Genomic DNA, 24,108 nt, shown 5'->3' with positions numbered 1-24,108 from the left:
AGAGCGCAATGATGGTGCCAACTTGGGCCAGTGAAGCAACATCCTCCACAACTAGACTGAAGAACAAAACGACCGCAACTTGTCTATTCCCCTTCCCCTGATTCCCCAGCACTGTTCCCCTCCCCCAATTCCCCAATAAAATCTTTAAAAAAAAAAGATCGCCAGAGAAAATTTTTACAGTATTTTGATGTTTTGCATGATGGTAACTCCTGAAGTTTCTGGGTCTCATAACAAAGCACCTGCTAATTGGTCCATAGATGTTCATCCTCTTGCGTTTCTAGGGAAATAATGTACTCACCATTCCAAAGATTTCATTTTACTCAGTAACCTATGAGTAAATACAGGCTAGTTTTATGCTTAGGCAAAACAGTGTATATCAGTGTGTTGTGGGGTTTTATTAGTTGATTGTTGCCTCCTATCATTGTTACTTTTTAAATTACACATTATTCTAAGTTTAATTTTATTGTCAGAATAGCTTTTGAAGAGTAGTTGGTAATAGAATGTGTAGTGGTGTATATTTGCATTGACAGTGTTTTGTGCCTGTTTTCCACTAACTGAACCTTAAGATGTATGTGCTTTATGGTTCAAATAGCAGTCATCCATACACACCTCAATTGTTTTTGTTCTGTGACACCATTATTACTGAGGTGGTTTTTTTTTTAACTGAAAAATCCACCTCAGTGGAGTAGGTGAGCCTTTTTACTAAGTTTGTCATTACTCTAAGACTCCCCTAGTATTCAAAGAAACTGCTCACTAGAAACAAGGAGACCAACTGGTCACTACCTCAGATGAGCCATTCATTCTGTGATGTTATCTGTTTTTGTCTTTAATACATAGGTTTATTGAATATCATGCTTTACTGTCTTTGGGGTGTTTCTGTGTTTCATCCATTTTTATTTACTGACATAGAGTTTACATAGGAATACTATGTCACAGCTATGGGTCATGAGTATACTTGCAGTTAGCTCTGCTGTAAGGAGAAATTAACATTCCGAAGAACATAAGAAATGTTACTATTAACAAACTCAAGTTAAATAAGTACTTACAATGATTCTTTTTCTTAAGAAAAAATGATTGACATTTTTAATAGCCATACTGTATAATTGTAACACATAAACATTACTCAGCATTAAGCTCTTCATCCATCTTAATATTTGCAGAAGAAGGATGGCCTTTCTTTATCACCACCACCTATCATCATAAGCAGACCTCTCTCACCCATTTTTATGATTAAAAAGGGACAACTCCACTTAGCAGATGTGATATATACAACTAATGTTTCTAGAATTTTCTGTAACATAATATTGTGGAAAAGGAGAGGTTACAGATAAAATAAGGTTGGCCTTGAGTTGATTGTTGATTAAAGCTTGGTAGGGTCCATGAGTTAATTATAGGGTTTTCTCTGCTTCTGTGTTTGACATTTTTCATAATAGTTGTTTAAAGATGCAAAAAAAATAGCCTGTCAGACAGGATAAATCACTATTTGTTCACACTTGAACAAAATTTTGAAAGGGGAAGAAACAGTTTAATAGCTAATTAACAAAGAAGGTCTTGTTCCCTTTAGGCAAAGGAGTTCAAATTAACCCAGTAGGCATGTAGGGAGCCATTGTAGATTCCTAATCGAGTGATAAAGATCAAAGTTCTGCTCCAGGAGGCTTAACTGTCCTGGAAGAATGAGGAATAGATTGGATGGTTGAGAGTCCAGAGTTAGTAAGACCTTGAAATCATAAGGTGAGTAGAGTTGGTGAATGGATGGATAAAAGATAGTCTGTGAAACATTTCAAAGGGGAAAGAATAGCTCTGCATCCAGGTTCTTGATTAGGTGCTAGTGCCAGCACAGTGAAAAGGAGAGGGTTTTTTTGCCTCATTTCTCCAGTGCTTAGATTTCGACTTTGTGGTTGTCTGGTGTCATGATGGAGTATACCAAATGAATTTGTAGCTATGGTACAAATTTAGTCAATATTTTGGCTCTGTCTTTTAGTAAATCAGTATTGACAGGCCTCTTATAGTTTCAAAGTATCTTCTTTTTCCAAGGGTAATTAAAAATGAAGGCATCATATTTTATACTACTGAGGCAGAACTGCTAGAAGAGTTTTGATTACCTGTTTGAAACAAAGAGCTCAGATCTTCTAGATTACTTGCATTTTCAGTCAGAACCCTGCAGATACGAACTGGATTACAGATGGCTAGCATAATTTGTTTTTTCATTACTGGGAAAAGAAATTTAGAGCGTGGTGCATTTATTAAAAGAATTAAAAGTTATCTCATGGGACAACTGTAAGAAAATACTTTGGTTCTGAAATAAATACTGCATTACCTAGATTGTATTTTGAAGATCCCAACCCAAATTTAGTGAAAAAGCAGCTGAGATCTCCTATTTAGTTATCAGAATTTTAGAGGACAACAGCATATCTAATCTGTAGTCTTAAAATTGTATCACAGAATTGAGAATTTACAGTTAACTTTCATTTTAGGGTTTTCTTTTAGAATGTAGAGAATTTTCTAAGGAAAAGACTAAGAGGAAAGACTAAGAGGAAAGAATTGAAATTATTTTAAACCTTATGAGAAAATGTAACCTTCCCACTGTTTGTGGGAGTATAAAATGGTTTTTACTTTCTGGAAGGTAGTTAAGCATCACTAATAAATATGTTCATGCCGTTCTAGAAGTTCCGCTTCTAGGAACTGTATCCTAGGGAAATGTTTGTGCACATGTATAGACAAAGGCATATGTACATGCTGTTCAGTGCAGTGTTGCTCAGTGCAGCATTGCATATGTTATGGAAAATTAGCAAGATCTAAAGATCCACCAGCAGAGAATTGACTTAAATTATAATAGATCCATAGTGTATAATAATTTATTATACATCATTTAAAAGAAGTAAATTTGTACATAAATTTGTACATCTCCTTTGCATATGGAAAGATGTCTAAAACTTATGCTTAATGAACAGAGCAGATAACGGTAGGGTTATTTTATCTTTGGGATAACTTTAGGAAGTGGAATTGTAAAAATTACACTTTTTTATGCTTTTGTAATATTTGCATAATTTTTACAAGCATTTGTTATTTTTATAATAAGAAAGACACAGCTATTGGTCAGGGAAGGGTTTCCTATTTGCATATCAGAATTATTAAGCTTTAAATTCCTTTACTGCTATATACTTAGCCACCTAGTCTGCCAAATTATCAGAACATGTATAGTCAGGTTCTGTTTGTTGTTTTGAGGATTCTTGCTGTCCATTGTCCTTCATTCTTAATAGAATTTTCCATAAAACCAGTCAGTAAGTTTTGTCTTAAACAGTTCAGGAGATTTATAAAAGAATCTATTTTCATAAGAGACTCCTCTGTGTGTCACTGGTAAACTATGGAGTGGTTTGGGGTTTTCTTTCTTTGGGGGGAGGGTGTTGTTTTCTCTTCCGAATGACTCATTAATTATAGAGGCATACTTCAGGATATTTTTTTTTCCTTCACGGTTGTGAAAATGCAATACTTGGCACATAGGCAAACCTAAAGAGTTTGCAAATTGCCTACCCTCTCTTACTTTGGATAAGAGAAACATCTTAAAATAGCACTTAACATAGCTTTTGTACATAGTAGTTACTCCATGTTTGTTGAATGAACGAACGAATGAATGGAAACTCGCAAATCTAAATAGTATAAATCCCAAGAGAGCCAGGAATTTTAATCTGGACTTGTTTATCTAACATAGCACCAATAATTGGTGCTTAATTAAAAAAAAATCTTTTTTGTTTTAATTCAGATGTTATTATATAAAGCAAGTGGCAGTTACTTTAATAAATAGAAACTATACATTAAAATCCAATTTTTTTCTGAACTCCACCACTGTGTGTATATGACTTGACAATATAGTTGTAGCTCTGTATCTTCTTCTTTAAAATAAAGAATTAGGCTTTATTCTTATAACTAAACTTTATCAACTGGAGAAATTTTGCCTAAGCTACAGAAAGTATAACAGATATCAATGCCTCATAAATGTGCATAACCCACTTCATGTGGAGTAAGAAAACCTGGTTCCCATTTCAGGGTTTGAAAATGAAAAAGGTCTGGACAGAGGAGGCAAACATAGAGGTATGAGAGGTCCTTTTCCTATCTGGTGTGGTATATGTTCCTAAAGCATGTGTTGAAGGCTTCAAACACAGTAGGAGAGAACCTTCAGAAAGTCTTAAGAGTACAGCTCTAGGGCCAGCAGACTGACAGCGCGATCTCTGAGCAACAGGATCGCTGGTTTGATTCCCACATGGGATAGTGGGCTGCGCCCACCCGCAACTAAGATTGAACATGGCACCTTGATTTGAGCTGCCGACAGGCCGCCGGATGGCGACTGGACTTAGAGCTGAGCTTGCTGCACCCTCCACAACTAAGATTGAAGGACAACAACTTGGCTGTTCCCCTCCCCCAATTCCCCAACACTGTTCCCCTTCCCCAATAAAATCTTCCAAAAAAAACAAAGTGCAGCTCTATAACGAGGTAAATCAAAGTTCTCTGAAGGTGTCATCTTTTTTTGATTCTTAGAAGCCTAAAATTTTTCTGATTCTAGTTAGGATAGTCTGTGCATCATTGGTTAGTTTAGCAGTAAATATGTATTTATTGTTAAATGCGTTATAAATAAAATTTTTTCTTCAATGTCAACTTAAAATAATTTAAGATTGTAGTAAGATGTATTAGGTTTTATTGTTTATGGCATGAACTCTTATCCTGCCACCACTTCACCTCCCCTCCAAGTACAGCTAAGTATGTGTTGGCCTCCACGCTATAGCCATTAATGAAATTTTTCATAGGGAAAGAAATTCTTACTGTGGACTAAGATAGGATTTTTTAAAAACTGGGTTTTAATTACCTCCTATTCTAATAAACTTATTTCATCTTTTATAGTCATTGGTTTTTAGTGCCAAACCCAGTAGCTCCTAGGGGGAGTATAAATTTAGGCAAAGTTGAGAAGGGATAAGTGTTGCAAGAGAAGAGGTAGGAGAAAAGGAAAACTTTATCTTGGTTTTGAATTACTAAATCATGACATTTCTTTAGTTTCTCGTAATTGTTTACCCCCCAATGTTTCTCTCTTTTCTTTCTCTTCAACCTTGAACTTCTTTTAGATCCTTTGCCTACATTAACTTGCTTCAGATTGTAAGACTGACTTAGAACTTACACTGTTCCAGTTATATGAACTTCTCACTGGATCTCTGAGCACTTTTTCTTCTCTTAAGTGTTCATCTCTTATTTTCCAATAATTCTCATGTATTCTAATGCTTGTCGCTTCTCTCTCCTATACTGTTTTTTTCCAGTTTCCCACATAGCATCTTCTCATTACCGTATTTCCCCATGTATAAGACTCACCCTTTTTTCGGAAAATTTGGGATCAAAAAACTGGATGCGTCTTATACAGTGGTTGTAGTTTTGTTTTGGTTTTTTTTTTAATTGCATTTCCTGCTTTTTTTGCAATTGTTTTTGCACTCATACAACCACTGTATAAGATGCACCCAGTTTTTAGACCTCAAATTTTTCAAAAAAGGATGTCTTATACATGGGGAAATACGGTATTTACTGTAGTGAGATTGAAATACACACTGTTGGAGAAAAGTGAAAATAATTTTTAGCCACATTCAGGTTATTAGTAGCAGCTCCTCTTCACATATGTTTAAAGGTTCCAAAGTTCCATTTAAACTCTTATTTGCTACAAACGCTAGTCCATATGCACCTGAGTCCACAGGACAGGTACTGTTCTTTCCATTGTACAGATGAAAAAACTGAGACTTTGAGACATTGCATTAATTGTGTAAGCTAGTGCCAGGAATCAGAAATTTGGAGCAGGAAAAAACCTAATGAGGATTTTTCCTCGAGGAATTTAAGGTTCATCTATAAAAAAGTGATTTTTTCAGAGATCACCAAACTAATTAAGTTGTAGGCTAGAACTCAAATTTTCTAACTCCTAATATAGTACTTTTTTCTTCTCCAAAGGTAAAAAATAATATGTTACAGTACAACAGCAGTGTTTTTTCCTCAATATTTCAATTTGGGTTGGAGATGGAAGATAAGCATATAATGCAGCTGCCATATTCTCTAACAAGTTGGTTGTGTGGATAAAATTCAGGCATATATTTATCGCATTTTTTCTGACATTAAAAAATTAAGGCGAGGATAATAATACAAAAAATCGTCTAATAATCTTACCCTAGTTCCCCTTTTTACTATTTTGTAGTTATTCAAAAGAAGGAAATTGAAGTATAGAAGTTTTTAAAAGTTTAACTTACACGTTTTGAATAGTCAGTAGGTTCAGAAATTGAATCTTAAAATTATGACTATTTTAACCCTAATTTTAAATTTTCCTGGTGTGTTCTCTCATCTCCCTCAGTTAAATGTATTCATTTATTAATCTATTAAAGATCTTCCATTACTTTATTCTGTATGTCTGTTAATTTTCATTAATAATTTTCATTATTTAATAATTTAAATATAGGGATCGTAGATTGGGCTGAGTATATTGATTTGAGGATGCATTTTAGATGCTTGTGTTTTTTAGTGAATCCCAGTTTAAGGATTACTGCTTGAGGGAAGAAATTTGGTTATTTGTGGCTGCTGGCTAGGTGGAGTTTAAAGAACTGAGGTTTGTTGTATGCAGGTCTTTTATTTAATGAGAAAAAGAAACTCCTAATAATTTGATAACAATACTGTGTGAACAAACTGATACCAAAGCTCTGAAAAAGAAACCAGGCCTTAGAAGATGAGGAATCTAGGGAGGATTTCTAAATTGAGGATATTTTTAAGCTAGATTCTAAAATAGTACATTGTGGCTAATAGGATGAAAATAGTTTTTAACCTCATAAAACCTGAAGTAATATTGTTGCCCTTAAGAAAAATGGGTATTGCAAAGTGTGATGATAGTAGTACTCAACCTACCTTTTAATGTCAGCCTCAGAAAGAAGAAATGTTCTGTTTTTCACTTAAGACATACCTATTTTTAATATAGTTTCATATAATTTCAAAAATACCTATAAAATATACCTTTCTGGCCTTGAATTAGTGTGCATATTTGTCCTTACTTTGAAATCTCATAATTGAGCCACTACCACCCAAAAGGTTTTCTTATGAGAGTGAGAAAAATAAGTGTAAAATTTCAATGTAAATACCTTGCTCTTAATGTGCTTGGAGAATTCTATTCATAAAAGTAAAAAATGCTCTCAGTGTTCTAGTTAAAGTTTAATGATGGATGATAGGTGTTGTAGATCCAAAGGAATTAAAAGCAAAGGGACATTTTGAGAAAATGGCTTGTTCGTATATATCTAAATATGTATTTACTTACATGTTTTGTCAGAGACCGAAATTGAGGAAGAGATTTTGGTTTTCTGGTTATGTGTAGAGAGAGTTGATCAGCGTTTGCTCCTAGACTGAGTTGCTGTCTGCATAGCCTGTTAACAATCGTTTCTCTGGCAGCAGATCTTGTTCATCAGGATTGCATCATTTCTGGGAGAATGGCCAAGGTCCACAGCCTCAGTACAAAGACTGTCTGAAGCATATGAGGCCTGTTCTCTTTCTGAAGCGGCACTCCTTCCTGCCAGTCCTCTTCACAGGATTACTGAAGCAGACTTGTTCTGGTTTTCTTTCATTGGATTGGCTGTTTATTGGACTCTTGTCTCCCCAGCTGCTTCCGGCTCACCTGGCTGATGCAATTTCTTTTTCTGAAATCTCTGTTGGAATTGTTCTTAAAACACTTTTTGTCAGTCTTCTGTGAGTGACCAGACAAATCACACGGGTCTTGTGCTTTCAGCGAGTCATATAGAAAAGAGACTGTCAGAGTGACAAATACAGAGACTGTTGACCATTTCTGAACCCAATTAAAAAGACAAGTAATTATTGGGTTGTCAGAAAAGTCATGACGTATTTTTTCTATGTTTTTCATTGCAAAAATGCGTCATGACTTTTCCGACAACCCAATATAAACTATTTCTGACATGTTCTATTTAACACCCTTTTCCCAAGAAACTATGTAAATCCTGACTTCTCTAAAGAGTACTCAGTAGTGGGAGACAGGCTGGTTCTGCCTCTGAATCCAAGAACATAGCACTTAGTGTTCCTGTGGATTCTGATGGATTCTTCTGGAATACAGTTAAATTGAAATTCTGATGCGTTCATTTTCCCCCCTACTAATACACTCATTTCTCTTTTTCCTGTCTCATTTCTTATTTTCTTTCTTATTTGTTGTCCTTGGTTTATTTCGGTTTTTTTCTTTCCTTACTGTTATCTTCATACCTTTTCTTTTTAGAGTTCCTAGTATGCTCTTTTAGAATTGTTTCTAAAGAATAGTTTGTTTTCCAATTTTTGATAAATTGGAAATCCATAATATATCAACATAAAGTACATTTTCTCTGTACTCCTTGGTAAGTGAAATACCAGAAACAGCTCCTTTCACATATATGATACAGTAACATTTCAGGTGTTAATACCGCATTCTGACTGATGTTAAATTTCACTTTTTTCTTCTAAAAGTCCTGGGTTACCACCTATTTTCCTTAAGTTTTTGAAGAGTAGAAAGTTAATTAAGGCCTTATTTTCCTACATGTTTCTGTTATGGAGTTGACCATAAGTAGAAATGACTTCCTTTTGTCATTCTTTTTCTACAGTAAGACAAGAGGCTATAGGTGGAATGGAATGTGGGGTAAGAAAGGAGTAATATGGATTTATACATAACAGGTGACGGTAGGTCCTTGTCTGACTAGAGAATAAATTTGACATTTGATTAAAGAAAAGCCTCTGGATTTGGGAAGGGGTCAGTGGAGAAGAGAAGCACCCCTAGGAGAGATAAAAAGAAGGAATCCCTTGGGAAATGGGAGAGAATTCTAATTTGAAGGAAAGAGGATTCTCCAGTGACTAAGTATTTACCACTTCTTAAGTCAAATAAAGATAATTTTCCTCTCCACCCTTTATTTAGGTCTGGCTTTACAGGAAAATAGGATGTAAAAGTTGAAGGACAAAAATATAGTACTAGATGAAACTTAGGATGTTAAACAAGACAGTATACAGAGATGAAACAAATAAAATTACCATTAAAATATTTTTCTGTAGAATTCTGTGTGTGTCAGTGTTATTTCTTTATACTAATTTGTGTCTCAACTTTTTCTAGGTCTTCAGAGCTACTGACATAATTTTTTGGGACTTCATATTCGGAGGTCTATAAAAAGGTGACTGAGCCAAATAAATTCTTTTAATTTGTTTTAATTCTCTTAATTTGTTTTTGTATTTTAATAAATGCTAAAATCATGTTGAGATAATCATGATCAAAATTCAGCAAATATTTCTCGGACACCCTCGTTGTGCTAGGCACTGTTCTGGACATTGGAACTATGGCAGAAGAAAAAGCAAAAATACCTGTCCTCATAGAGTTTGTATTCCGTTAGGAAGAGACAGACAAATTAACAAGTAAAAGATACCTTGAAATTGTTCCACCTGAACATGGAGTTAATTCATATCAGTCTCTCTAGGACACAACTCCAAACTAAAGCAGGTTAATAACTGCTACAACTACTAAGCTTAGTAAAGTATATTAGGAATCTATCACCTTGGCTTATAAAACGAGTAATTTTAAGAAAATACTGCATATAGATGATCTGTTAAAAGTTCTTTAGTTAACATTTTAAAAGCTACATTTTGCAGTGTTATTTAGGGAAAGAACTGTTCTCAGGGTTATATAAGAAATTTGGTTTTGTTATCATTTGAATTAAGAGGCCCCAATATTGTGAAAATATTATTTAGAACAAGATGGCCAAGCTAAGCTATAATAATTGCTTTCATCAGAAGAGTGGAAGGGTAAAACTAGATAGACAAAAGGAAAATGGAGAAATTCATGGAAGAGAAATTTATGGTTGGCTTCTTAATGTTTCTCAAAGTTATTTTTCAACTATCCAAATCAGCGGGGGTGGAATTTCATTAAGGAATGTATTCATCATTTATTCATTCATTAAGGAGATATCTGAAGTAAGTTTTTCATCTTTTCCTTTTAGTATATCTTTTAAAAATTACTCTGAGAAAAATAATAACTATCAACTTAGGTTTGTAAGTTGTCTTTTATCTGGAAGCCTACATTTTTTTATGGTCATATACTAGTATGGCTGTGACTGGATTTTGATTGGTGCTGAGTAACTTTTTTGTTGTTCTTTACTGAAAATATATAATACATGATTCATATTCCTGTATTAGTCAGGGAAGGTATGATCATTATCATACTGTCTGATTATCAAGTCAGGCAGTTTTGGGCCTTTTTTATTTTTAATTCAGATTATACAGTGATACTAAAAGTAGAGAAAGAGTTGTAACCAACAATCCCCAATATTTAATTTTATACCCTTTGGGCTTATTTGATACGTGTTCTCTCTTCTCTGTAGATTTCACTTCAATTTCCCAGAGACATGAGGATGTACTGCTTAAATCTCTATTTGAACATATTATTAGGGAAAGGAAACATTATATGTAAGATGGGCCCTAAGGCAGAAAGTTACATTAATCATTTCTCTTTCATGACCTGTGAGGAAACAATAGATAGGCAGATTTGCCCTTTTCATTTCAATCCCAAATCTAGCAATATGTCACTTTCAGTTGAATAGGAACAGGAGTATCGCCACACCCATATTTAGAGAGATCCATTGGTGAGATCAAGCTCTTTCAAAGTATAGGTGCCAGAGAAGACTGCTCAGTTTATAGCTGTTCTAGCATTCTAAAATAATGACACAGAAGAGTAATATTATCTTCATGTATTCTTAAAAATCTTGGCCTGATTTACTGTTTATTATTGGGTTTTTTATCCACATTAATTTGCTTTGTATATCAAAATAAGATTCAAACACCTCAGATCGTCTACCATTTAAAATTTGCATTAATCCCCTAGATTGACTCAATTAGTATCTTAACACTTTTCATTCCATTTAATTTTTTTAGTGTAACTTTGACTTTTCTAGTGTATTATTATGAATCAGTATATGAAACATGACTCTTTTTGTAATTTTTTTTGTAAAATTTTTATTAATCTGAGTCTTCAACATTCACATTGACTTTCTTCCCTCCAACATAAAATGTTTATTTCATCCTTTCAGTGGTTTTTTTGCAATATAAAACCACTAATGAAAAACCATACGAAGTACACTTTTTTCACCTTCTCACCATACCTCCAAATCTCTTAATCTACTTTTGCTTTTTTACACTTCAGTAGTTTGTGAGTCTTTCTGTTCCCAAATTCCAGTCTGTCTATGGCCACCAATTCAAGATTCTCACTGCTTTTCCGTACAAAGTTGTCTAACCTTTATCATGAAACCGTACTCTTTGTGGCTTATGTTTTTATTCATATGTAGCAGTGGATATTACCTCACAAATATTAAGATAATTGAATCTTCTCACAAAATTGTAATTAAAATAAAAATGGTTTTTGAAAAGGAGCAGTGTTCTGGGACAAAAAAAGGCAATGAGAAACAGCTGTAGCCAATCAAATACAAACAAACCGATCTCTTATTATATTTAATTTGGAAGAAATAGCATTATTGGCTGCTGGTAAACTGTATTTATTTGTGGTAGGGGGAGTTTAAATGAAGATCTTGAATTATTAAAAAAAAAAAAAGTTGTTAGGTCATAGGCTGCCAGGAAATTTTGTTTGATGAGCAGTTGTAGACCAGGGGAAATGTACTTATTAGTGAGCTGGGCAGACTGTTACTTTCCCTTTATCAGGTAAGAAAAAAATTAAAACATAGTTTTTGCTACCTTACTTTATGGAATATTAATGCAGTACATAGTAAACACGGGATAATGTGTAGATCCCTTGTACTTGTTTTATATGTATCCCTTTTAAAAGCTTTATTCAAAAAATGAAAAAACATTTAGTATTTAGGATGAATTTAAATAACTATCTTGTTACTAGATATTTTCCTTTTCTGTGGCAGGATTCCTCATGTCCATAACATGTTGGTTGAGGCTCTGCAGCTCACCCCCACTCTCAGAGTGGCCAGTTTCCATTAATTGGACCCCGTGATTTCCACTCTCTGCTGTGTTGGACGTCATGAGCATTGCAATCCCTCTGGGAGTCACCACACCAGATACATCCTACTCAGATATGGCTGCTGGATCAGAGTAAGTGCTGCTTCCTAGGTAGTAGGTGAATTACCAGTTTGTGTGGAGACAACTTTCTTATGGGCATCTCATAGTAAATATATAATATTTTCTAAACCCAAACTTAGCCCACTGTAAATGACATTACACCTTTCCCTTTCTCCCGTAGAAGCTGGAGGGGAAAAAGAGAGGAAAAGAATTTGGGGGTGGGAACAGGATTTCTGAGTAAATAATTAATAGAATTACATTTGCAAAGTAGTGATTACATTTTTATTTGTTTTAATGGGTGGGGAAAATTGAAATAAAGTAGGTGTCACTACCTGCTTCAGTAGAGTTAATAATTATTCTGATGGATGGAGATAACCAGGGGTTCTCTCCAACTGATTTTCCTTGAAGGCCTCTTCCTATGTACTTCTCATTGTTCTAGAGTAAAGGGGCTGTAACTTTGTATGGGCAGGTAACTTAGATGTTCTGACATTTTGGGGTAGAAAATGTGGAAAGCAGTGTCATCTGTTTTTTATAATATTCGTTGCCTAGAAAGAGGACCTTCAAAATCAGTGGCACCAAACTTTTTTTTCAGCTAAGAGCAGCTTTAGGAATTCAGAGTTTGTCGAAAAGCCCAATCCCTAAAATAGACTCTCAATTCTTGAAGAATTTAAATGCCAAATGGCAATGAAGGTAGGCTTTCGTTATAAAACTTTATATATTATTCACAGTTTTAAAACATTTAGCCTTTTGTATCCCTTCTCTTTTAAGTTGTCCGAGATTCCCCCTGCTCACAGATTCCCCCTCTTGTCCTTTTACCTCCCTTGTACCCAATCTTCCTTGCTTACAGAAAGGAAGTGGAAGCCCCCTACCTTTCAAGACGAAGTGGCACTACACCAGGATGTGAAAGTCCAGCGAAAGAGACCCAAGGGGCCTAGGGGGCAGCACACCCCCAGAAGCCAAGTCTATTCCAGGCAGTACCAGGGATTAGGGTCTGGGCTGGAAAAATCCTGGTGTTTTGAATATGTTCAGGTCCAGTTCAGACTCTTGATCCCACAGCCACTTCTTGAGTGAGGTGGGTGTTGCTCTAATTCCCCTGTTTCTCTTGCCATTTTCACAGTCCCTGGGGATTCTTCCCCCTTCAGCAAAGCAAAGCAACTGTACCAGAACTCTGGGTTCAAATGCATCCCTGATTAATAGTGGTTTTCCTCCTTAAAATGGAGAATATTAGTAAAGAGCATGTACATTTCTTCACAAAGCCACCTAGGACAATTTAATTGTTTACTGGCTTCCTTAAAGAGGAAGACTTAAAATGAAACTACCCTAAGAAGCAGTATATTATATTCTGGGGTGGTCTAGAATTTAAAGCAGTTTTTGGCCTTATTCCCATATAAAAAGGAAGATGGAGGGTGGGGGATGGGGAAGGGTGGGTTGTGTTTCTTCCAGGGTTTTTTTTCCTCTTTTGTTTTTATTTTTTTGCATGCCAAGATTTAGTTATTCCAGTAGCTGAGGTTTACAATTTTGTAACGATTTTCCATATGAAGTACTTTAAAAAAATCTTCCTACATTAATCGGTGACTAGTTGTATAGTGTTAATAGATTTTTATGAAGTCAGCCACTAGCCTCCTATATGGATTAACTAACAAAACTGTAGGTAAATAGCATTAACATTTGTGAGAAATTTCAAGAGATTAAATCAGTGAGTTTGGAATAAGTAGATAAGAAAAAGACAAAAGCAATTACTCTTAAAACTGATCTTTTTCACAAGAGTACAGAGATGACTACACATATATATTGCTAGGGGGTCCAGAAGTAATTGCAGAAAGAAAAAGTACTCCTGGCCTAAAAATTTGACTGCAATGTTTCTATTTCCTGAAACATTTTCATTCATAATCTCCAGGCAGATTTTTGATACTCTGGTCATAACTAATTACAGTTGTTCATTCAGTATTTCTGCAAAGCAAGAAAATGTCAACAATTACGTACCATTCTGTTAAATTATTGGTGATATTTGTTAATGCTTCACCATGAATATTCTGTTCTGGGCACTGGTATGAAGGACAACATACTCAACCAAGTAAAAGACCTAGACCTTACCTCATGGGATTTTAAAGCTGATGGCAACATTATGCATATTTTATATATTCGTAGGAAAACCTCTAGGTATAACAATAGGAGCAAAAAATTTTCTGAATTTGCAATCCTACTGTAAATGAAGTTCAGATTTCCCAAGAGGTAGCATTATAGCAGCAAGGTTGCAAATTGTACTTTGAAGACCATTGATGGAGTATATCTTGTAAGCATGCGTTCTTGTGTATGTACCCATCTGTCATAGCAGTTCAAATATAGGGGAAGAAAGGCTATAATTATATTTGCATAAAATGGTTGGCTAATAAAGAAATGCAATCCTAGCACTTCAAATTTTTAATCCATTTAAAATATAGTTAAGAGCTGATATATATGTCAATGAATATCCTAAGAAACCCTGTAGTTTACCTGCCAACATGTAACGATGTATTGAATCAATAACCAGTATGGAAATTGCAAGAGTTCCTTATCAAAAGATAAGAGCTTAAATTTTAGTGTTAAGCACACATAGCAATATAGTAAATGCTGTGCTTCACTAGAAGGTGTTGTGCAGATGGCCTTTTAATCTCCACAATTTATATTTTATTTCCTAGACTTGCACATGAAGTGCATATGTTCATATTTACCCAGTTTGGAGATGGGTAAGATACAGCCAACATAACTGCATCTCCATGGCCATCTTTTATTTCATGCCACTGTCCTTTTTCCTGTCCAAGGGAAAGAAAGAACATTCTTAATAAACAGCTGTCATGTCTCACCCCATGTGTTCAGTGATACAAAATCTCTTATATAAAATACGTACAGTCTTTGGAATACTTGTTTATCTGGTAAATTAACCATGTTTATAGAATTACTTTCTCTTTAACTATCCATCATAGAAACTAAATTCTGCCTTCATTTTGTTAATACTTATTTGCCTTTGGTTTTGTTTAGGAAACCCCACCTGTTTCCTAATACTCAGAGCTGATTGCCTCTCAGCGAGCCATGGTCAGATCATCTTTTTCTCAAGAATACTGACCTGCATTCTTGATATATTCCCCCTAGTTCCCATCTTGCAGGTGCTCTTAAAGGAAAAAAATGCACGCACTTCACTAACAGAATACTTTCCTATGTCTAAAGTTCTTCACCTAGAAATTAATCTTTGCTGTTATTAATAATATCCCTTCTCACAGTTCTGGAGCATATAACTGGGTGAGTTGGATACATATCTCAGAATTTTTTTTATCCCTCACTTTTCTGCTCACATGGCACCACGTGAAACTTCATATTTTATTCCTGCCAAGTTTCTATATGGTGTATTTTCAAGCAGGAAAAGTGTATATTACTTGAAGCAAACAGTATGCATTATTTGACTCCATAAGAGACCCTTTGATCTCTTAAGACTGAGTTAGGTGTGGTGTCCTTAGAGTTTCTAATTTGTGAATCTCTGCTCTGATTAATTAAATGACATAGTCTATTATTCTGCAAAGTCATACATTGCATTCCTTATCTTTCAAAATTCCCCAAAACCTAATCAAAGTTTTTTTCCCCAAAAAAACTTGAATTTTATCCTTTGCCACCTACACCTTTTTATTGCTAAGTAAAGGATTACATTAAATTTATAAATTTGAACACATTTGTAATTGTTTTATGTTACTAAATTGTGCCTGAACTGTTTATTTTCCACTCAGTGAGAGTACAGAAAGATACTTAACCAAGCTTCTCGCTAAGCCTGGGTACTTACAATCTCATGTAATTTTCTTTAAAGGTGGAATGTTATCCTGGTTTACAAACCAGTTAGGCATATTGGAAAGAGCACAGGCTTTGGAGTCAGACATTGTTTCAAATCCTGGCTCTGACAGTGTGTGACCTGGGCGAAGTCACATAATCACACCACCTTAATTTACCCTTCTGTAAACATGGGGTGCTATTTACCATGTTTAATAGTTGCAGAGTAAATGAATTAATATATAAAGCACCTGGCAAATAATGGGAAATTCAAAATGGTAACTACTACTACTGTTACTGTTTGTCACTAGACTTAACAAAACTTCTGAGTACAGCTTTGATTATTTTGAAGTTCTATTGTATTACCATGCAGCTGTTAAATACTTGTGTCCTTGATATGCTTGCATGTCCTTGGTGGATGAGAAATTATTACTCTGATATTTGAAAGGCGTTTGGGGGTTCATCAAGATGAGAGGTATGATAAATATAAGATGCCATTGTTTTTACCTGTACTTTCTTCAGGGTATCCTGTCTTGGTAGTGAATGGAAGAGGGCCTGGTCCCTGGGGCAGTGCAGAAGGCACTTTCATCATCTCACTCACTGCAAATGTCATGTGAGGTTTCATGGAAGTATTAAGAGATCCAATTAAGAAGAATAGTTCTGAGTCTAAAGCAGCCCAGAGTGGCTTCTCTAGGGGAAACTCCCCGCTCAGCTGGTACGTTTGTGTTTGTCATTAGGGACACCTTGTATCCCAGGTGCCTGCCTTGAGACATCTGCCTGTACTGGCTTCATGTTACACACAAATCCACATTTAATAACACTCCTAATGTTATTTATAGGCTTAAGTTATGTTAATCAGATTGTTTCACTGAGTTCTTTCTCTTGTTCTAGTGGCTGGTGGTTGTGGAAAGAGGAGGGGTTAGAATGGGAAGTTAAGTCTTAATTTAAGGAAAGATTAGGTGTTATGCTATCATGCGTTGCTTTTCGCCTTTGTGCAGCCCTGAATCTGTGGAGGCTAGTCCAGCAGTTAATGAGAAGAGCGTGTATTCCACTCATAATTATGGGACCACTCAGAGGCATGGGTGTCGAGGACTGCCTTACGCTGTGAGTATGCATTTGTTTCTCTCCAGAGCAGTGATCTTCCTGGAGTGTAATCCATTCTTATACATTGTGACTTTCTTACAATGTTTATATGCAGCATGACGAAGTTGCCCCTTTTGCACTTCCCTGCCTCCAGCGGACGTCTAGCCCTGCATCATTGTTCTTGTTTTTATGTCCCAGTTGACCTTGGCATTTTGTTTTATCACTTTCCTGGTTGAAGCCAAAAAACGAAGGGTACTACTTTCTTCTTTCTTTCCATATGTACCATACTTTAGGGGAGAGAGGGGCCAGTGTTTGGACACTGTTGATTTAAAAAATCTTATTTTCAGGATCATAATTACGGAGCCCCTCCTCCTCCGACACCTCCTGCTTCTCCCCCTGTCCAGACGATCATCCCTCGTTCTGACCTGAATGGCCTGCCGTCGCCCGTAGAGGAACGCTGTGGAGACAGCCCGAACTCTGAAGGAGAGACTGTTCCTACCTGGTGTCCTTGTGGTCTTTCTCAGGATGGCTTCCTTCTCAACTGTGACAAGTGCAGGTAAGTTCATGTTCCATCTAAGTTCAAGCCTGGGTTGCTGGGATTAGGGTTTCTCACTAGTAGGGAAAAGCTCAAAGTATTCTTTCTTGTGTTTGTTAATGTAGATGTTCCTTAGTGCTCCTTGGCTCGAATTCTCTGCACTAGGTGAGAATTGCTGACAACAAGGAAGGAGAGATTGATGTTAAAGCTATTGAATATGATATGAAATTTAATGTCCTGGAAACTTTGGGTAGGTGGGAGGAAGGGGGTAGTATATGCAGAGATACTTCTCCCATGTGTGTGATGATGTGCTGCATGCTGTTGGAAGGACTACTTTAAGTTTATTTTCCCTCTTTAGGGGAATGAGCAGGGGGAAGGTTATTAGACTTCATCGGCGGAAGCAGGACAACATATCAGGTGAGCAGAAGATGGGTTAGGCCCATATTTTGACATACTTTGTATTTTAAATATTTGTCTCAATCCCTCCTGTAGGTTCCCATGGTCCCTAGCTCTTTTCATTGAGATAGAAATCCTCTCAAGACTGCTGTAATTCTCCTGTTGTTGTGCATTAAATGTATCCATAAACAACATTTGAGCCCTGTAGCAATCAAAATATTCCTCCTGAGCAGAAAAAAAAGCAGGTTCTTTTTCTGTGTTACATATTGAGGCAGTGGACCTTGGGGACTGGATACAAGAAGAGAAATATACAATGTAGAACAATGTTTATATGCTATTGCCAATGATCCAGAAAGAATCTTGTTTTCATGTGGAAGGTGGGTATTTGGGTGGTTCTACAGATCATAGAGTTGATAGTAGAAGTAATGACTCACTGAATATGGACTGGATTTAAAGGAATAAGCTGTTTTTAATGCACTGTTGAGGCTGTTTGTACAATGTGAACTATGAAATAACCTTTTTTCAGGTGGGGATAGCAGTGCAACAGAAAGCTGGGATGAGGAGCTTTCTCCTTCCACTGTGTTGTATACAGCAACACAACACACACCTACAAGCATCACCTTAACTGTTAGAAGAACCAAACCCAAGAAGCGGAAAAAGAGTCCAGAAAAGGGTCGTACAGCACCAAAGACAAAGAAAATCAAGGTATGGAGGGTAAAAGTATCTTAAATAGAAATATGTCTGATGAAATAGCTCAAATTTTGGACCAAGAATGCACCAAAATTCTTTTAAGAAGTTTGATCCAGATGTTTGAAGGGCCACTTTTGCTCTACTTGCAAAAATCGGCTAATCTGTGTTGTGAACATGTAGACCAACCTCTTCTGCCACTCCATACCATCACAACTGGCACAAAGTTTCCTCTCCTCCAAGCCCCATCCCAGGTATGAAATCCCAGCCCCACCCGCCACAAGCCCACATATGCCGCAGCCTCCAGTCTAGGCTTCCACTATCCTTACAGTATCTCCCTGCCTCCCTCAGTCCCAAAACAGTCTGAAATTCTTGTCCTGGTACGTGCCCACCTCATGTCATTTGGGTTGACTTTTTTCCTTGTTTCAAAAAAATCAGGAAACATCTCTTGAATAGTCTAGGCTTCCTCAGTGTGTGGTGGTCACTTTCCTGTATTCTCAATTAAAAAGTCTCTAGGAGAAACCTCTTCTGTTTTGTGTTCTTTCTTCCCCATCACGGCAACTTCGTTGCTCCTAGGTGACTTGCCCACCCCTTGTTAAGGGGATTGGTCTTTGTTTCTTTCTTAATTTCAAAACTGGTAAATCTGCAACCTTACTTAACATTGGTGTTTACTTTTTCTTTTAGTGTCAGGGGTGCATATAGGATTTAAGTGATGCATGCTCTTCCCTGTTAATTACTTAGTTCCACAGTGGGAAGTACTGGAATTAGCCTGAGTTCACTGGCTTTGAGCTACCCCTATTCTTGATAATAGCGTGGGGAATTCAATTGTATTTGTTACCTAGGGGAAAGGGGACAGACTAGAACACTAGTTCTTGCCTTAGTTTTAGTCTCAGATAGGTATAACTGTCATTCTTGGTACCAAGTTTTGTTTTGTTCTACTTGTTTTCCTCTTTGGGATAGGCATTTCGAGAGGGATCCCGGAAGTCCTTGCGGATGAAGGTAAGGGGTATTCTTCCTGATGCTGTGTATTTACTTCACTGTGATCTTGCATTTTGGTCAGCTTCTTTTCTGACATTGATGGTCTGGGAATCTTGGACTCTGCTTTTCATTAGTTTGTAATTGTTGCCATTCAGTTTTCATAGAGCCTTTCTCCAAAGTAGATTTTCTTGGCCATTTTGTGAAATAATTTCCCTTTCTGTAATCAGCCTTCATTTATTGGTTTTTCGTTAGCTGCTTTTCTGGGGGGTAAGTGACATTTTACCAAACAGAATGAGGCTGATGTGTTCTGTCATTGTGATTGGCCTCAACCTCAGGACTGTGGTCTTTGTGGTGATAACAGGATCTCTTATGTACCCATCTTAGCACCATGTAGGCTTTAATCACCAGTTGGAAGGATAATTTTCATCAATAGGAAAGTAGTATTGATTGATAGGAATTACTCTTACTGGAATTATTTACTTTTGAACTGTTTTCTCCTGGCATATCTTTTTGGTATAGAAGATTGATATGGTGCTAATGTGTTTCTTTTCTTCACTTATTGAATAAAAGAGCTTATAAGGCATGATTTTGGATAGTAGTTGGAGAATAGAGAAATTATGTGCAGTGGACTTTTAGGTACTAGGTGATAAAAACAGTTTGCTCGAAGGAGATTTGATATTCTGTTTGGTACGTTCCTTTACCTGTGTACATACAGGACGGCAGCATACCTCCCAAACTATTATTTAGGGCTTCAAAGTATTTAATTAGAATTAAGATCTATTTTAATTCTGCAAGTATTCATATTCCTAAATGCATAAATGATTTAAAAGCAGGATCTTTCCTGTTGATGGTATATAACTATATAGCATAAACATTAAAATCTTTTAGTGAGGATAAGCTTTATTAGAATTTTTATGTATGTGGAGCACCAAAATGACTGATGTTAACAAAGATCACAGGTGGCACTGGATCTAAAGTTTGAAGGCCTCATCTTGCATATACCTGTAAACAGACTTGTACATATCTGTAAAAGAGATGGGAGAGAACCTAGAGCCCAAGAGCATCAGAGTCCTGAGATGTCTTGGAACACAATTTTATTTTAATTAATTCTTTTTTTCTTTCTAAACCTGTCTCCTGTAAGGGGCCACATTTGCTTTAACTGCCCCTTTATTTTTGTCTCCTTTGCTTACATGGGACTTGAAATAGATTTAGGGAACAGACCGCACTCATCCCAGCTGTAAACTCTTTTCTCTTTTATCAGCTATTGTAACTTACCTCTAGAGGTTTGACATGTTTTGAAAGCTGTTGACTCGTTCTCCCAGAAAACTACACATAAACCCCAAATATTGCTTGCTGTTTTGAAATGTTGACAAATAACCCCATAGATGTGTTAAAATTTAGACAACAAAAAAAAATACTATTTGGTTTATTTTAATTCTCGTTAGAATTTTAAGTTGAGTTACAAGTTCTGTACTCAGAATTTTATCAGTTAGAACTCCACCCAAGACCTGGGTGAGAGCCATAAGAATGGGAAGAATTGATCATTTGGATTTTTAATCTCAAAGCCAAGAGCTTCTCTGCTGGAGACTACTCTGAACCAGAATTTCTCAACCTCGACGCTGTTGACATTTTGAGCCAAGCAGTTCTTTGCGGGGGCGCTGGTGGGAGCTGTCTTTCGCATTGTGGGCTCTTTAGCAGCATCCCTGGCATCTACCCACTAGATGCCAGTAATACACAGGTATGATAATAAAAAATGACTTCAGCTACTGCCAAATGTCTCCTTGGAGCAAATCATCTCTGGTTGAGAACGACTGCTCTAACCCACTGAGATGGGGTCTCCAGTACTCAGAAGAATGGGACAACAGAATAGACAGAATTGTATTAATGAATAACAGCTAATACTGTGGCGAAGGATTCCAATATACATTACGTTTAATACAAGCTTAGTTATCACTACTGGATGCTTAAACTTGGGAATACTGTTTGGGCACCCCTAATCCTCTTGTAAGTACTCTAAAGTCTCAAGTTTTGCACTTTTGCTCAGCTGTTACTGACATCTCAAGCAGATGATAGTCTGTTCTCAGTGTGTTGGCCTTAGTTGTTTCTTAGATCCCTTTGTTTGTTGCTCAGTCTTTGGACTCTAGTGAGAAATGTAGAAAACAGTGGTGTTAATTTTTTCCTTTCCTGTTCTTGGGGAAAGGATGGTAGACAATAGTCAGTCAATACCAGTGACACAAAAGTGAAAGAAAGAAATTGTTATAATAGGCATCAATATTTTCTGTATCGTTCATGGAAAGTATATTTAATTTTCTTTTGCCCATTTTTGCAAATTTAGTGTGGTTGTGGATTTCTAAGTAGCTTTGGTACTATACTGTCTTTTCCTTCGAGTCATCACTAGTATGACATCATCACTTGGGGTGTTTGTTTTGTTTTCTGGTGATACCTTAAGTCTTGAGCATCATGTTGGAGAACATGTGTCAGACTTAAGCTCTGTCTCTATAGTTCAAGCACACATGAGCTATCTGTTTAGGATGTGAAACATTTCTGAGATAATCTTTTCTCGGTTCTGTCTCGGTTCTAAGGTTCTGTCACCTTAGAGGGCAGTGGTTTTCCTAGAGAACTATAGCAAAATACCTTTCAGAATTTTCTACACTCCACCTATCCTCCTCCCCCAACTTCACCTCTTCAGAGTGTGGCTATTTAAACTGTCGAAAATGGAGTGTTAGAAGGATACACTTCAGAATGATAACTTTTTCTATGGGAGGTGAGATTATGGGTTATTGGGTATTTGGGTCACATGTATATTTAGAATGAAAATGTATTAATTGTATAATGAAAATAATAAGCATAGAAACAAAAACATTCTCCTGGAGAGAAGTAAAATAATACCAGTTTGGGCTGACACTAATGCAGATATTCGAAAGGTATTGAAATTTAAGCGATGTGATATTTTGAGGGGTCTCTTGTTCTTCTTTATGAAAATTTTCTTGTGAACTTGATATTCTTCTGATAAGAACAGAATTGATTTTTAAGACAAAAATAATCATAAAATCAGTGATGGGATGAAACTACAGTCTAGATTAATTTCTCACTTTATAAATGAGGAAACTGAGCTTTTACTGAGCTTTTCTAAGAAGTTGTTCAAGGCCTCCTTGCTCATTGGTAATGAAACTATTGTAGAAACCAGATCCCCTGACTCCCAGGCCATTACTCTTTTATGCCACACCGACTGCCAAGCGAAAACAAATTTTCTCTGAGACTTAACCTGTTTCCCCCTCCCATTTTTATTCATGGACTCTGCTAACCTTCCTGACGTTTGTTCTCTACAGAATTCGCCTTCTGAAGCACAGAATTTAGATGAGAATACAACTGAGGGATGGGAAAACCGGATAAGACTATGGACTGATCAGTATGAAGAAGCTTTCACTAATCAGTACAGTGCAGATGTACAGAACGCCCTTGAACAACATCTACATTCTAGCAAGGAGTTTGTGGGCAAGCCTGCTGTTTTAGACACGATCAATAAGACTGAATTGGCCTGTAATAATACAGTTATTGGTTCACAAATGCAGGTAAGGATCAAAGGATTAATGACTGTAAGTAGTTGAGATTTTAAGAACAGAGGAAAAGGGCATATATGGGAATTACTATTTCTTTCAAGTGTACAAGGCTTTAGAAAAACAAACTATTTGTGATTGAGCATCATAAACCAAAAGCAGGTTACAAAAACTGGAAACTATTCAGATACATATTTTTAAACTATATTAATTTAAAATAGATAAATTAGGATAGGAAATTTTATACAGCCTCAGTAGGAATTAGTAAGATTAATAAAAAGCTAAGCTTGTTTTTTTCTGATTCTTACGTTAGACATAGAGCCACTAAAATCTTAATCATATATTTTTCTTTGACCTTTTCTTGCCTGTGGGGTGGGCGGTGACAGGTGTACTACATGGTCTGTTTCCTAAAAATACTGAGTTTTTATAAAATTTAAATTTTTCTGATCATTGAGCTAAATAACATATACAAATAAAACCTAAAAACATTAGTGTCTTCCTCAATTCGGAAGTATTTTTTGTGTCTGTTAAGCTGCTGTTGCAATTGTCTAATGTTAATACTCTGGTTTTATGCAGCTACAGTTGGGAAGAGTCACTCGTGTTCAAAAGCACCGGAAGATTCTGAGGGCTGCAAGAGATTTGGCTTTGGACACTCTTATAATAGAATATCGAGGGAAAGTCATGTTACGACAGCAATTTGAGGTCAATGGGCATTTCTTCAAAAAGTAAGAGCATCATTTATTGAGCAGTGAGGGCTAAAGTGGGCCTGGCTGAGCAGTATGACTGTCAAAACTATCCTGGTTGATAGCATGCTCTTGGGAAAGATTACAGCTCAAATAAACTCACGCCCATCTGCTATTTCTAGAGAAGTGCAAATAAATCTGCAAATTGTTTAATGTATAAAGTGGTGATGACTTCTTTCCAAGCCAAGCATTCCTTGCTTTGAGCTTATTCTTTAATCAAAAGCAGACAAGCATGTGATGTTTTCCAAGT

The 24,108-nt window shown here is 36.3% G+C and overlaps 1 protein-coding gene across 14 annotated transcripts in view; it reads left to right on the top strand.

The window, feature by feature from the left end:
• Window positions 1–24,108, top strand: part of SETD5 (SET domain containing 5) — an 80,516-nt gene that overhangs the window by 24,145 nt on the left and 32,263 nt on the right. For 4 of the 14 annotated variants that reach the window (XM_019651046.1, XM_019651043.1, XM_019651051.1 and 1 more), the window contains exons 2-12: window positions 9,134–9,191; window positions 11,934–12,120; window positions 12,935–13,159; window positions 16,402–16,594; window positions 16,878–16,983; window positions 17,310–17,518; window positions 17,856–17,914; window positions 18,420–18,598; window positions 19,541–19,579; window positions 22,888–23,130; window positions 23,692–23,840. In XM_019651046.1, coding sequence (XP_019506591.1) covers window positions 16,503–16,594; window positions 16,878–16,983; window positions 17,310–17,518; window positions 17,856–17,914; window positions 18,420–18,598; window positions 19,541–19,579; window positions 22,888–23,130; window positions 23,692–23,840 — 1,076 coding nt within the window. In that variant the 5' untranslated portion in view covers window positions 9,134–9,191; window positions 11,934–12,120; window positions 12,935–13,159; window positions 16,402–16,502. Of the gene's footprint in view, window positions 1–9,133; window positions 9,192–11,933; window positions 12,121–12,934; window positions 13,160–13,527; window positions 16,595–16,877; window positions 16,984–17,309; window positions 17,519–17,855; window positions 17,915–18,419; window positions 18,599–19,540; window positions 19,580–22,887; window positions 23,131–23,691; window positions 23,841–24,108 lie in introns of those variants that run through there. The other 10 variants (XM_019651048.1, XM_019651052.1, XM_019651050.1 and 7 more) reach the window with 9 other exon arrangements.

Source organism: Hipposideros armiger, unplaced genomic scaffold (genome assembly GCF_001890085.2).
Source record: "Hipposideros armiger isolate ML-2016 unplaced genomic scaffold, ASM189008v1 scaffold_152, whole genome shotgun sequence".
NCBI classification, from domain to species: Eukaryota; Metazoa; Chordata; class Mammalia; order Chiroptera; family Hipposideridae; genus Hipposideros; species Hipposideros armiger.
The sequence above is the reverse complement of the archived record's forward strand: the minus strand, read 5'-3'. Positions and strand labels throughout refer to the sequence as shown.